Genomic DNA, 13,495 nt, shown 5'->3' with positions numbered 1-13,495 from the left:
GGTTTCACCTGAGCTTCCAGACTAAGACAGACTAGGAAGGAGGACCCGGCAGTCTACTTCTGAAAACCATTAGCCAGTGAAAACCTTATGAATAGCCACGGAACACTGTCTGATATAGTGCTGGAAGATGAGCCCCCCAGGTTGGAAGGCACTCAAAAGATGACTGGGGAGGAGTTGCCTCCTCAAAGTAGAGTCCACCTTAATGACGTGGATGGAGTAAAGCTTTCGGGACCTTCATTTGCTGACGTGGCACGACTCAAAATGAGAAGAAACAGCTGCAAACATCCATTAATAATTGGAACCTGGAATGTACGAAGTATGAATCTACAAAAACTGGAAATCATCAAAAATGAAATGGAACACATAAACATTGATATCCTAGGCAGTAGTGAGCTCAAATGGACTGGTATTGGCCATTTTGAATTGGACAATCATATAGTCTACTATGCTGGGAGTGACAACTCCAAGAGGAATGATGTTGCATTCATCGTCAAAAAGAACGTTTCAAGATCTGTCCTGAAGTACAATGCTGTCAGTGATAGGATAATTTCCATACGGCTACAAGGAAGACCAGTTAATACAACTATAGTTCAAATTTACGCACCAACCACTAGGGTCAAAGAGGAAGAAATAGAAAGGTTTTATCAGCTGCTGCAGTCTGAAATTGATCGAACATGCAGTCAAGTTGCATTGATAATTACTGGCAATTGGAATGCGAAAGTTGGAAACAAAGAAGAAGGATCAGTAGTTGGAAAATATGGCCTTGGTGATAGAAACAATGCCGGAGATCAAATGACAGAATTTTGCAAGACCAACGACTTCTTCCTTGCAAATACCTTCTTTCACCAACATAAACGACGACTATACACATGGACCTCACCAGATGGAACACACAGAAATCAAATTGACTACATCTGTGGAAAGAGACGATGGAAAAGCTCAATATCATCAGTCAGAACAAGGCCAGGGGCTGACTGTGGAACAGACCATCAATTGCTCATATGCAAGTTCAAGCTGAAACTGAAGAAAATCAGATCAAGTCCATAAGAGCCAAAATATGACCTTGAGTATATTCCAACTGAATTTAGAGACCATCTGAAGAATAGATTTGACGCATTGAACACTAGTGACCAAAGACCAGACGAGTTGTGGAATGACATCAAGGACATCATCCATGAAGAAAATAAGAGGTCACTGAAAAGACAGGAAAGAAAGAAAAGACCAAGATGGATGTCAGAGGAGGCTCTAAAACTTGCTCTTGAACATCGAGCAGCTAAAGCAAGAATTGATGAAGTAAAAGAACTGAACAGAAAATTTCAAAGGATGTCTCGAGAAGACAAAGTAAAGTATTATAATGACATGTGCAAAGAGCTGGAGATGGAAAACCAAAAGGGAAGAACACGCTTGGCGTTTCTCAAGCTGAAAGAACTAAAGAAAAAATTCAAGCCTTGAGTTGCAATCGTGAAGGATTCTATGGGGAAAATATTAAACGACGGAGGGAGCATCAAAAGAAGATGGAAGGAATACACGGAGTCATTATACCAAAAAGAATTAATCTATATTCAACCATTTCAAGAGGTGGCATATGATCAAGAACCGATGGTACTGAAGGAAGAAGTCCAAGCTGCTCTGAAGGCATTGGCAAAAAACAAGGCTCCAGGAATGGATGGAATGTCAATTGAGATGTTTCAACAAACAGATGCAGCACTGGGGATTCTCACTCATCTATGCGAAGAAACATGGAAGACAGCATCCTGGCCAACTGACTGGAAGAGATCCATATTTTTGCCTATTCCCAAGAAAGGTGATCCAACTGAATGTGGAAATTATAGAACAATATCATTAATATCACACGCAAGCAGAATTTTGCTGAAGATCATTCAAAAACGGCTGCAGCAGTATATTGACAGGGAACTGCCAGAAATTCGAGCTGGTTTCAGAAGAGGGCATGGAACCAGGGATATCATTGCTGATGTCAGATGGATCCTGGCTGAAAGCAGGGAATACCAGAAGGATGTTTACCTGTGTTTTATTGGCTATGCAAAGACATTCGACTGTGTGGATCATAACAAATTATGGATAACATTGTGAAGAATGGGAATTCCAGAACACTTAATTGTGCTCATGAGGAACCTTTACATAGATCAAGAAGCAGTTGTTTGGACAGAACAAGGGGATACTGATTGGTTTAAAGTCAGGAAAGGTGTGTGTCAGGGTTGTATTCTTTCACTGTACTTATTCAATCTGTATGGCGAGCAAGCATGTCTAACAGTCATTTATGAAACTATTGCCCTGAGATAATCTTTAAACTTTATTATTATTATTTTTTAATTGTGCTTTAGGTGAAAGTTTACAGAGGAAATTACTTTCTCATTAACCAGTTAGTACACATATTGTTTTGTGACATTGGTTGCCAACCCTGTGATGTGTCAGCACTCTCCTCTTCTTTACTTGGGTTCCCCATTTCCATTCATCCAGTTTTCCTGTCCCCTCCTGTCTTCTCATCCTTGCCCCTGGCCTGGTGTGCCCATTTAGTCTTGTATACATGGTTAAGCTATGTGTGTTATTGTTAGTTTTATAGGCTTGTCTAATCTTTGGCTGAAGGGTGACCCTCAGGAGTAACTTCACTACTGAGTTAAAAGGGTGTCTAGGGGTAATATTTAAACCAAAAATATCCCCTGAAGTCATCTTAAAACCAAACAGTAGTTTAGCTTAACTGGTAAAGAATGTCTGCCTTGAGCATTGTGTTCTGTTTTAGTTTTTATTGTGCTTTAAGTGAAAGTTTACAAATCAATTCAGTCTCTCATACAAAAACTGATACACAACTTGCTATATACTCCTAGTTGCTCTCCTCCTAATGAGACAGCACACTCCTTCTCCGCACTCTCTATTTTCGTGTCCATTCAGCCAGCTTCTGACCCCCTCTGCCCTCTCATCTCCTCTCCAGACAGGAGATGCCCACATAGTCTCATGTGTTTACTTGATCCAAGAAGCTCACTCCTCACCAGCATCATTTTCTGTTCCATAGTCCAGTCCAATCCCCGTCTGAAGAGGCAGCTTTGGGAACAGTTCCTGTATTGGGCTAACAGAGGGTCTGGGGACCATGACCTCCGGGGTCCTTCTAGTCTCAGTCAGACTGTTAAGTCTGGTCTTTTTATGAGAATTTGAGGTCTGCATCCCACTGCTCTCCTGCTCTCTTAGGGGTTCTCTGATATGTTCCCTGTCAGGGCAGTCATTGGTTATAACTGGGCACCATCTAGTTCTTCTGATCTCAGGCTGATATAGTCTCTGGTTTATGTGGCCCTTTGTCTCTCTTGGGCTCGTAATTACCTTGTGTCTTTGGTGTTGTTCATTCTCCTTTGCTCCAGGTGGGTTGAGACCAATTGATGCATTTTAGATGGCTTCTTGCTAGCATTTAAGACCCCAGATGCCACTCTCCAAAGTAGGATACAGAATGTTTTCTTAATTGCTTTTATTATGCCAATTGACCTAGATGTCCCCGGAAACCATACTCCCCAAAACCCCCATCCCTGCTACACTGGCCTTCGAAGCGTTCAGTTTATCCAGGAAACTTCTTTGCTTTTGGTTTAGTCCAGTTGTGCTGACCTCTCCTGTATTGTGTGTTGTCTTTCCCTTCACCTGAAATAGTTCCTGTCTACTAGAGCATTGTGTTCTTTTAAGCTATATCTATATGGGATCAAATTGACAACAACTCAAAAGATTAGATAGGAAACTTAGGGGGCAGTGAGTTTATGTTAATGGGAGAGGAACAACTCGAAATAGAAGGATGCACAACTCAAAGAATGTAATCAGTGTCACTGAATTGTGTGTGTAGAAATTCTTGAATTGGTGTATGCTTTGCTGTGTACATCCCCAACAGAAACAAGAATAAAATAAATTATTAATAAAGGGAGAAAAAAAGTTATTCCCCATACACAGCATGAGAGGTAGGATATAGCCAGGTGCCAGCAACAGGTGGTATAGGTTTGATTCCAAGGCACCTGCCCCTAGGCTGCTTTCTTTCTCTTTGGCAAGGCAGCCTCACGCACCTGGGACCCAGACCACAAAGCCCCTTCGTATGAAATCAGGAGGAATAGCAGCAGTCAGCGGCTGTCCGGCACCCAAGGGCTGCAAGGTCCACTGGGCAGGATAATTCCCTGTGCAACTTTGTTGATCCCCGGGGAGTTCAGAATGGGTGATACCAGCACGCTGCTAGGGAACAGCTAACGCCCTGGCTCACCTGCTTTGCACTTTGCCTCAGAAACCACCAGTCTTTTTGTAGAGAATTTCTTTCATTTACCTGTTAATAAGTCAGGTGAGAAGCTGGGCTAACGGAGTCTGCGTCTATATGTGTGTGCACTCTCAAGCTGCGTGAATTTCAGCCAGGAGGGGCGGGTGGCTGGAATTCCTGCTATAGCTTCCTTCTAGTGGTTTTTGAAACTTTGAAACGGGGGTGGAGCCACAGGGATGGCTTTTGGCCATGTTTTCCCCTCTCCCTCCTGGAGTTGCTTACCTGCCTCAGAGGTGGTTCCGCCCTAGGATGAGGCAAACAGCTCCCTGGAGATCAGTGGGTTGGGTACCCCCTTGCCTTCGGCATGTAGATGTGGTACTGGAGGCCTCCCCCGCTGACTGGAAGAAGGTGGCACTTTGCAGACCTCCATCCGCAGCCCCTTGGCATGAGAGAGCCCACCCGCCTTGGCTGCCCAGTGCCCACTTATCGCAGGATATGCTTGTTGGCTGGATGGGACAAACGCTACTCACTGCCCACTGCCCTTCCACTGTCCTGCCCCCTCACCTATGCAGAGCTTCTTAGCTTGTCTGTGCTTCCTAAAGCCCCCAAAGCGTCTTGTTACTAAATCCCAAAGTTCCCCAGAACATAACTCTGCCTACTTACATCCTGGGAATTTATCAGGTCTTAGGTGGGGATCCCTGGGTGGCGCAAACAGTTTGTGCTCCACCGTTAACCAAAGGTTGACAGTTCAAACCCACCCAGCAGTACCAATAAAGGCCTGACCATCAGCTTCCATTTTGATTAAATCAAAACCAAACCCAACCCAACCCATTGCCATTGAGTTGATTCCAACTCATAGGGACTCTATTAGACAGAGTAGAACTGCCCCCATAGGGTTTCCAACTGCCAGCCTTTTTGGTTAGCAACCTGAGTGAGCTCTTAACCACTTCACCACCAGGGCTGAAGCAAGCAAGCACAAATGAGGGAAAGATGGATGCCACGTGAAGATCTCAAGGAACTGAGGAGGGGGGGTTTAGCAGCCAGCTGCTTCCCTGCTGTTAGGAATTGGAATTGGGAAGAGGACACGTAGTGGCCAGGTGATTGGTCTGATCCTGTTTCAAAAGTCATGGAATTTTATCGCATGGTCAAAAGCATCTCTACCCCTGGGGGTTCTTAGTGGAACAGAGTGTCTGGGAACAACGGAGAACAGTCTCCTCACTCAAAGGGCACAAGGATTTCACACTAATCCCCTGCTGGGCAAGGCGGAGGGACTCCTTAGTGCTCTGCGTCTTCCCAGATGGTGTCCCTTCTGACAGCAGGTCCCCTACCCAGCAAGGGCTCACTTGACCTGCCTTCTGTTTCTCATCAGCCCCTTGACCTTAAAACTAACAACCGCCTGGGCTCCCCTTGGCAGATAGAAGTCTCCGAGGGGAGACCATGATGCCCTGTCTGGCCCCTCCACCATATGTAGGCCTGCAAAGTTAACCCTTTAGATCCAGAGCAAACCCAGTTGGGGAGAGTGGTGGGTGGGGAAGGGGAGTTGGCTAGAGGCGTGAATCTGCGCATGAAGCAGGCTCTTTGGCTGGAACAGGCCCAGCGTTTTCTATACCACCAAAGGCATTCTCTCTCTCTCTCTTTTTTCTCTTCGTGAGGACACAGGAATCTGACTTTGTATGGTTGTAGTAACTAAAGCAAATTGAAATCGACTCTGTAATGTGGGTGTCTTACAAGACGCCTTCACTTGTTTAAAGACGTGGGTATGGTCAGTCTGTCCTAATCCATATGAACAGGGAGTTGTCTCCTGCTCTGCAGTTTGCTGGAGCCCGTCCATCACTGTGTAAGTGGGGCACAACGTAAGACAATGCTAAAAAAGCGCACTGACAAAACAGTAATGAGGAAGTGCCTGTTTTAATTATAGGAGGATTCATATTAACGTATTTTCAACTATCTACATCTCCTAATTGAACTTCAAGATGTAACTTTATTGCTGAGCATTTGAGTTAAATTTAACTCTTGGGGAACACCTCTTTTTCGTCTTTCCCAGTACGAACTGTTTGCAGTGCTAATAGCAGGATTAGTAATCTGCTTCAGGAAAGGACATCAAGCTACTTTTTCAAGAGAATTCCCATATTTTATCTGGCTTCTGCTGGACTCAATAGGGATTTCATGGCAATACTGGCTGGTTCTGCCAACATTTTCTTCAGTAAATATGGAATGTGATCAGAGTTCCTGCCTTCCTGGTTCCCTTTCCCACTAGACATGGGCGGCTGAAGACAGGCCAGCCAGAGGAATCCGATCACCTCCCCAGAAGGCTCAGGCAGGCTGAGGGTGTCAGAGAGAGAATGGACGCAGCAGCCCTGCTCTGAGGCACGCCTAAGCCACATATGTAGTCTCTCCTCATGGCTGAATGCAAGCCTTTATGGCCGGATAACCCTTTCAATAGTATCACTATTGGAATTGCCAGTTGCCCAGCATATTATCCTACCCAGTGTCTTTATTCCCCAGTGCTGCCGTAATAGAAACACCACAAGTGGGTGACCTTACAGAACAGAATTTAATTTTCCCAAATTCAGGAGGCCAGAAGTCCAGATTCAGGGTGTAGCTCTAGGGAGGTTCTTCCTTATCTATTTCAGATTCTCGTGGCTTCCAGCAATCCTTGGCGTTCCTGGACTTGTAGAATGCCTCTGCCTCCATCATCTCTTCTCCCCGCCCACCGCCTGTGTGTGTCTCTGTGTCTATTCTGCTGTTTTTATAACTTGGAAGGGATCAGGTTTAGGATCTACCCTACAATACTCTTTGTGTGGAGGAAGAGAGGAAAACTCAACATTAGTGGAATGTCTACCGTGTTCTGGCAAAGAATATTGAATATACCATGGACTGCTGAAAGAACGAACAAATCTGTCTTGGAAGAAGTACAGCCAGAATGCTCCTTAGAAGCAGGGGTGGCGAGACTGCATCTTACATACCTTGGACATGTTGTCAGAAGGGGTCAGTCCCCGGAGAAGGACATCATGCTTGGCAAGGTACAGGGTCAGCGGAAAAGAGGAAGACCCTCAACGAGGTGGATTGACACAGTGGCTGCCACAGTGGGCTCAAGCCTAACAATGATTGTAAGGATGGTGCAGGACCAGGCAGTGTTTCGTTCTTTTGTGCATGGGGTCACTATGAGTTGGAACCGATTCGATGGCACCTAATAACAACAACTGTGTTCTAGGTCAGAGGTTCTCCACTGGGGGTGATTTTATCCCCCAGGGGACCTTTGGCAATGTATGGAGACATTTTTGGTTATCAAAACTTAGGAGGAAGGGGTTCTACTGGCATCTATTTGGCAGAGGCCAGGGACACTGCTAAACATCAATTTACAGGGCAGCCCCTCCAGCAGAATGTCAGTAGTGAGAAACCGTGTTCTGGGTGCACCATGCACATTTCATGCAATACAGCCATCCTGTAAGCAAAGCACCGTTATCCTTTCAGTTTTGCAAAAACGTTAAGGGATTTACCAGGATTTGAATCTGGATCTGTGTTACCCTGAAGTCCGTGCCCTTTCTGTTATTATTTTCTTTGAAGAGGACGAGGAAAGAGAGAGAATCAGAAAAGATGGGGAGATGGAGAGAGGCAGACACACCCACCCCCCAAGCCTGCGAAGGACAGGAGTGGGCTGATTCAGCCTTAGTGCTCATTTCCCAGCTTGCCCCCAAGACTGCCTCTCCCCAGCTTCAGCCGAACTTATATAAGTCCTCCTTGACCGTTGACTTTCCCTCTCCTTGCACCTGAGTTAATGGCTGAAGCTGTGAAAAGAGCCCATCGCTTGCTAATAGTACTCCAGTCACTTCGGTTTCTTGTCTTAATTACCTTCCTAATTTGCGCTTTTGGCGGAATACCTGGCCTCTGAGCGCCAGTCGGCGTTTTCCCTCTGCTCCTTTTCCACCCAGCGGGTTCTCTCTTCCACCTGCTGATCTGCGGCATCTGCCGTAATCCTCTTATTTATGTTCTTTCCAAGTGTGGCATTTGTCTTGGTTTCTCATTTAGTTTAGCGCTCAGGTGTCACTCCCACCTTCAGACGAGGTCAGTAATGACTATGTTCTCTTCTCCCATTGGAGCCCTGGTGGCGCAGTGGTTAAGAGATCAACTGCTAACCAAAAGGTCAGCAGGTCGAATCCACCAGCTGCTCCTTGGAAACCCTTCGGGGCAGTTCTACTCTGTCCTGTAGAGTCACTGTGAGTTGGAATTGACTCGCCGGGAACAGGTTTTTTTTTTTTTTTTTTAATTCTTCTCCTGTTGCTGCTTCTTCCTCTTTCCCTTTCTGGATGGGGTGGGGAGGAGGGCTGCCTTGACAGCCTCTTTGGGCAGCCAGTGCTTTTGGGGAAGGGGTGTGGTTCCTTCCCCCAGGGCTTCAGGAGAGAAGAAGAGCCCATTTGTTGCCTGTCACAGAATGTTCCTTTGTGAATGGGTCCAGCACTGTTGGCATAGCCAAGGCACAGGGCAGGACGAGAGACAAAGCGCTCGTGTTGCCCTGTACCGCTTTGGGGCACAGAGACCCAAATGCCAGCACTCACCTCCTACAGCCCATAGCAACTCAGGGAAAACCACAAGACCAGGTCAGTGAGCTGGACGAGCAAGGGCACCCGTGGGGAGAGGAGCAGGGGACTGAGGTTCAAGCCCCACCTCTGCCCCTCACCAGCTGTTGTACTTCAGGCAGTCCCTGTTTTCCTATTAGTTAACCAGGTCCTTCCCTCTCCAACCTTCCACGGAGCTCTTCTGAGCACTCCTTACTTAAGTCAGAGTGCTGGGCTGCCTGCTAAGTAACTGGAAGGGGTTATTTTACTAATTAGCGTTGGTCCTGTTGCTCTGGGCTGCACAGTCATTTTATTTTAAAATGACTAATGTGAGCAAGGAGCCCTGGTGGTGCAGTGGTTAAGAGCTCGGCTGCTAACTAATAGGTTGGCAGTTGGAATCCACCAGACACTCCTTGGAAACCTTATGGGGCAGTTCTACTCTGTCCTGTAGGGTCTCTGTGAGTCATACCTGACAGCAACAGGTTTTTTTTTTTTTTAATTTTCATCTTTTAAAAAAAAAATTGTACTTTAGATGAAGGTTTACAGAACTAGCTTCTCATTAAACAATTACTACACATATTGTTTTGTGACATTGGCTGCCATCCCCATGGCATGTTCCCTTCTCAACCTTGGGTTCCCTATTACCAGCTTTCCTGTCCCCTCCTGCCATCTAGTCCTTGCCCCTCAGCTGGTGTGCCCCTTTAGTCTCGTTGTTTTATGGGCCTGTCTAATCTTCGGATGAAGGGTAAACCTCAGAATGACTTCATTACTGAGCTAAAGGGGTGTTCAGGGGCCATATTCTCGGGGTTTCTCCAGTCTCTGTCAGGCCAGTAAGTTTGGTCTTTTTTTGAGTTAGAATTTTGTTCTACATTTTTTGCTTTTCTGCCGCCTTCCTGCCTAGGACATAGGCGAAATGCCTGATGATGGTGCAGTCACTTTGCAACTAACCAACCAGTTGCTGTTCAGTTGACTACGATTCATGGTAACCCCAACTCATGGTGACCCCAACTCATGGCGACCCCATGTGTGTCAGAGTAGAACTGTGCTCCATAGGGTCTTCAATGACTGATTTTTTGGAAGTAGATTGCCAGGCCTTTCTTTCAAGGCACCTCTCAGTGGACCTGAACCTCTAACTTTTCAGTTAGTAGCTGAGCCTTTTAGCCATTTGCACCACCTATGGACTCTACTTTGCAACTATGAGGGCCAAATTGGGAGGATGAAAAAGCAGAAAGATGGAAGGAGCCTGGATCTGTGATGACGTCATTGGGCTGCCATATCAACCTTGGGCTTCTTGTTGCAGGAGCTAAAAAAAAGCCCTAAGGAGCCCTGGTGGCACAACAGTTAAGCACTTGGCTGCTAACCAACAGGTTGGTGGTTCAGTACCACCCAGTGGCTCCATGGGAGAAAGGCCTGGTGATCTGCTGCCATAAAGATTGCAACCTAGAAAACCCATGGGGCAGCTCTCCTCTGTCACATGGGGTCACTATGAGTCAAAAATCAACCAGATAACAGCTAACAACAACAACGAAAGCCTTGCACGTTTAGGTCAGGGGTCATCAAACTCTATAAAGTGCCAGATAGTAAATATTTTAGGCTTTTGGGCCCATGCAGTTTCTGTCACAATGACTCAACTCTGCCCTTATAGTGTGAAAGCAGCCACAGACAATGTGTCAACGATGAGGGTGACTATGTGCCAGTAAAACTTTATGGACACTAAAATTTGAATTCCATAAAATTTTCATGGGCATGAAATATTATTTCTTTGATTTTTTTCAACCATTTGAAAATGTAGAAACTATCCTTAGCTTGTTGGCCATACTAAAACAGGTTGTAAGCCGGATTCAAATTGAGGGCCATAGTTTGCCAGTCCCTGGTTTAAAGTCATAGGAGCCCTGGTGGTACAATGGTTAAGTGCTTGGCTGCTAACCAAAAGGTCAGCGGTTCAACCCACCAGCTGCTCCACAGGAGAAAGATGTGGCAGTCTGCTTTCGTAAAGACTTACAGCCTTGGAAACCCTATGGGGCAGTTCTGTTCTGTCCTATAGGGTTGCTGTGAGTTGGAATCAATTCAGCAGCAGCTGGTTTGGTTGGTTTAAACTCTTATTCTTTTCTGTTTCTGGCAGTCTAATGCAATCTTACCTGATACAGCGATGGTGACGTACCTTATGGGAAAATTAGTCCTAACCCTTGGTGGTTTTTTGTCTGTTTCAGAGGGCCTTGCTGTTGGAGTTGGATTTGGGGCCATAGAAAAGACTGCATCTGCCACCTTCGAGAGTGCCAGGTAAGCCCACACCTGAACACCTGATGCCCTATAGCTTTGTACTGCGCCAAGTGGTGCTGGGAAATTGCTTGTTACCTGACTGGTTCTAACGTTCAAGGTCTGAGTGAGCTATCTGCACATACTTGTTCTGAACTCCCAAGGACAAGACTGGTGGAGGTGGGAAGAGGTGAGGTGAAGCTCATACCAGAGAGACGTACTCACTCAGAGAGGCAGGTTGGCACCAGGTTTTTCAAATGATCTATCTAATGGGGAGCCATTTTCCAAACAAGCATGGACATAATTGCATGCTGCTCTCTAAGCCCCTTAGATGTGTGAAGACTAAAACAAGAGAGTATGACAAAGGCAGCACTGGACACTGGTAACTGACTCCTCCTGTTTGAAGGCCTCCCTTTGACTTTCTTGACCCTAGGCTCTCCTTCTTTCCCCCACTCCCATGCCTGCTTCTTTGCAGGCTCACATCCGATGGCCCTTTCTTCAATGTGGCTCTTCTGCAGGGATCTATCTCTATCTAGAGTATCATGGGCAATCTCCCTGGCCAATCGTATCCCTTCCTGTGACTTTATTTTCCATCTCCAGTCAATCATGATTATTCACGGATTCTGTTCTTATTTGTAATCCCAAAATCATCACTTGTGGTGTTTTCGTGGTCAGCTGTGGACATGCGCAGAGTGGAGAAGAATTTGAATCAGTCTGCACACACGTTCCCAGCTGAGGCTGAACAAGGCGACGCTCTGCCTTCTTGCTTCAGCTCTTATACTATAAACAAGTCTCCTTTTCACAGTCTGTCTGTGCTATGCCTTTTGCATTTTTGTGGGTTTTTTGTTGGTGATTTTGCTCTTTAAAATGACTCCAAGTGTAGCATTGAAGTGCTGTCTAGTGTTCCTAAGCACAAGAAGGCTGTCATATCCCTTACGGAGAAAATACGTGTATTAGATAAAGCATGAGTTACAGTGCCGTTGACCGTGAGTTCAGCGTTAATGAATCAACAATATATATTAAATGAGGTGTCTTTAAACAGAAACACATATAAACAAGGTTATGTATTGATTGGTTGACAAAAATGTTGTGACCAGAGGCTTTCAGGAACCTAACCCCGTGTTTCCCCAGAAGCACTGGTTCAGTATTCACTAAGTCAGTGTTCTCGGTGACTTCATAGCACATAGCTATTGTGAGAACAAGAATTGACTGTATTTGCCAGTGACAGCTAAGTCTGTCTCCATCCTAGATGTCTCCTGACCTTCATTCCTATGTGTCTGGCTACCGTCCAGACATCTCCATTAGATGTTTCAAAGATCCTCGTACTCAACAATTCCAAAGTCGAGTTTATTTTCCCCATCTGCTGCCCTGCAAAACCGGTTCCTCCTCCCTTTTCCCCTGTTACCACATTCATCAAGCTGCCCAAGCCAAGCTCAGCTGTCATCCTCGACTCCTCACTTCCCTTCACCTTCCAAAGACAATGAATCACCAAGCCTTGTAAACTCTTCGTCTGTGCTACTTGCACCTGAATTCAACAGGGCCTAGATCAGGCCGTGGAAGCCCTGGGTTGTACAGACAGTTGATAAGCTCAATTGCTAACCAAAATGTTGGCTGTTTGAATCCATCCAGAGGCACCTTGGAGGAAAGGCCTGCTGATTTACTTCTTAAAAATCAGCCATTTAAAACTCTATGGAGCACAGTTCTACTCTGACACACATGGAGTTGCCATGAGTCAATCAATTCAACAGCAACTGGTTTACTAGTTTTTAGGCCAGGTCGCAGCATTGGGATCACAAAGGGGACTTATCCTTGAGACATTGCTGAGGTGAGCTCTACATGGGTCAGCTGATTGAGCACATAAAACCATGAGTACCACAGCCTCCAGGCTCAGGAGACAGGAGTCCCATCCAAGGGCACCAAGCTCACCTGCCTTCAGGGGACTAAGGTAACAAAAATGAGTGGGCCCAATCAGAAGACAGTTGGGAATGGTGAGGACTGAGGTGAACTTCTAAAAGACGGCACATGTCCTATCTAAAGGCATTTGAATTCACAATTATTTAAAAACATAATTTAGATGAAGAATGTAATCAATGTCACTGAATTGTAAATGTGAAAATTGTTGAATTGGTAAAAGTTTTGTTGTATATATTTTCACCATGATAAAAACAAACAACCAGCCAACCCTAAATAAGAGTCCTATTCTGACATGCATGGGGCTACCGTAAGTCAGAATCAACTTGATGGCAACTGGTTTGAATTTTTTAAGTATATTTTAAAAAAACATAATTTGGGTAAAATACATGGTCCAAGGGCTACTGGTTTGTTTCCACTAAATCTAGCTCATTCTAGTGTTTCCAGATTGGTACAATCCTAAATTAATCTTTTTTTTTTTTTTAAAGGAAATGGCATCACCTCTAATAATCAACCCTGTGTCTATTGGCTATGGTGTCAG

At 45.4% G+C, this 13,495-nt stretch overlaps 1 protein-coding gene across 2 annotated transcripts in view; it reads left to right on the top strand.

Annotated features, from left to right (window-relative positions):
- SLC39A11 (solute carrier family 39 member 11) overlaps positions 1–13,495 on the top strand; it is a 444,014-nt gene that overhangs the window by 354,214 nt on the left and 76,305 nt on the right. For both annotated transcript variants that reach the window (XM_049861321.1, XM_049861320.1), the window contains exon 7: positions 10,998–11,067. In XM_049861321.1, coding sequence (XP_049717278.1) covers positions 10,998–11,067 — 70 coding nt within the window. The remainder of the gene's footprint in view (positions 1–10,997; positions 11,068–13,495) is intronic.

This window comes from Elephas maximus, chromosome 19 (assembly GCF_024166365.1).
Source record: "Elephas maximus indicus isolate mEleMax1 chromosome 19, mEleMax1 primary haplotype, whole genome shotgun sequence".
Lineage (NCBI taxonomy): Eukaryota > Metazoa > Chordata > Mammalia > Proboscidea > Elephantidae > Elephas > Elephas maximus.
Note: the sequence above shows the minus strand (reverse complement) of the source record. Positions and strands in the feature narration are given on the sequence as shown.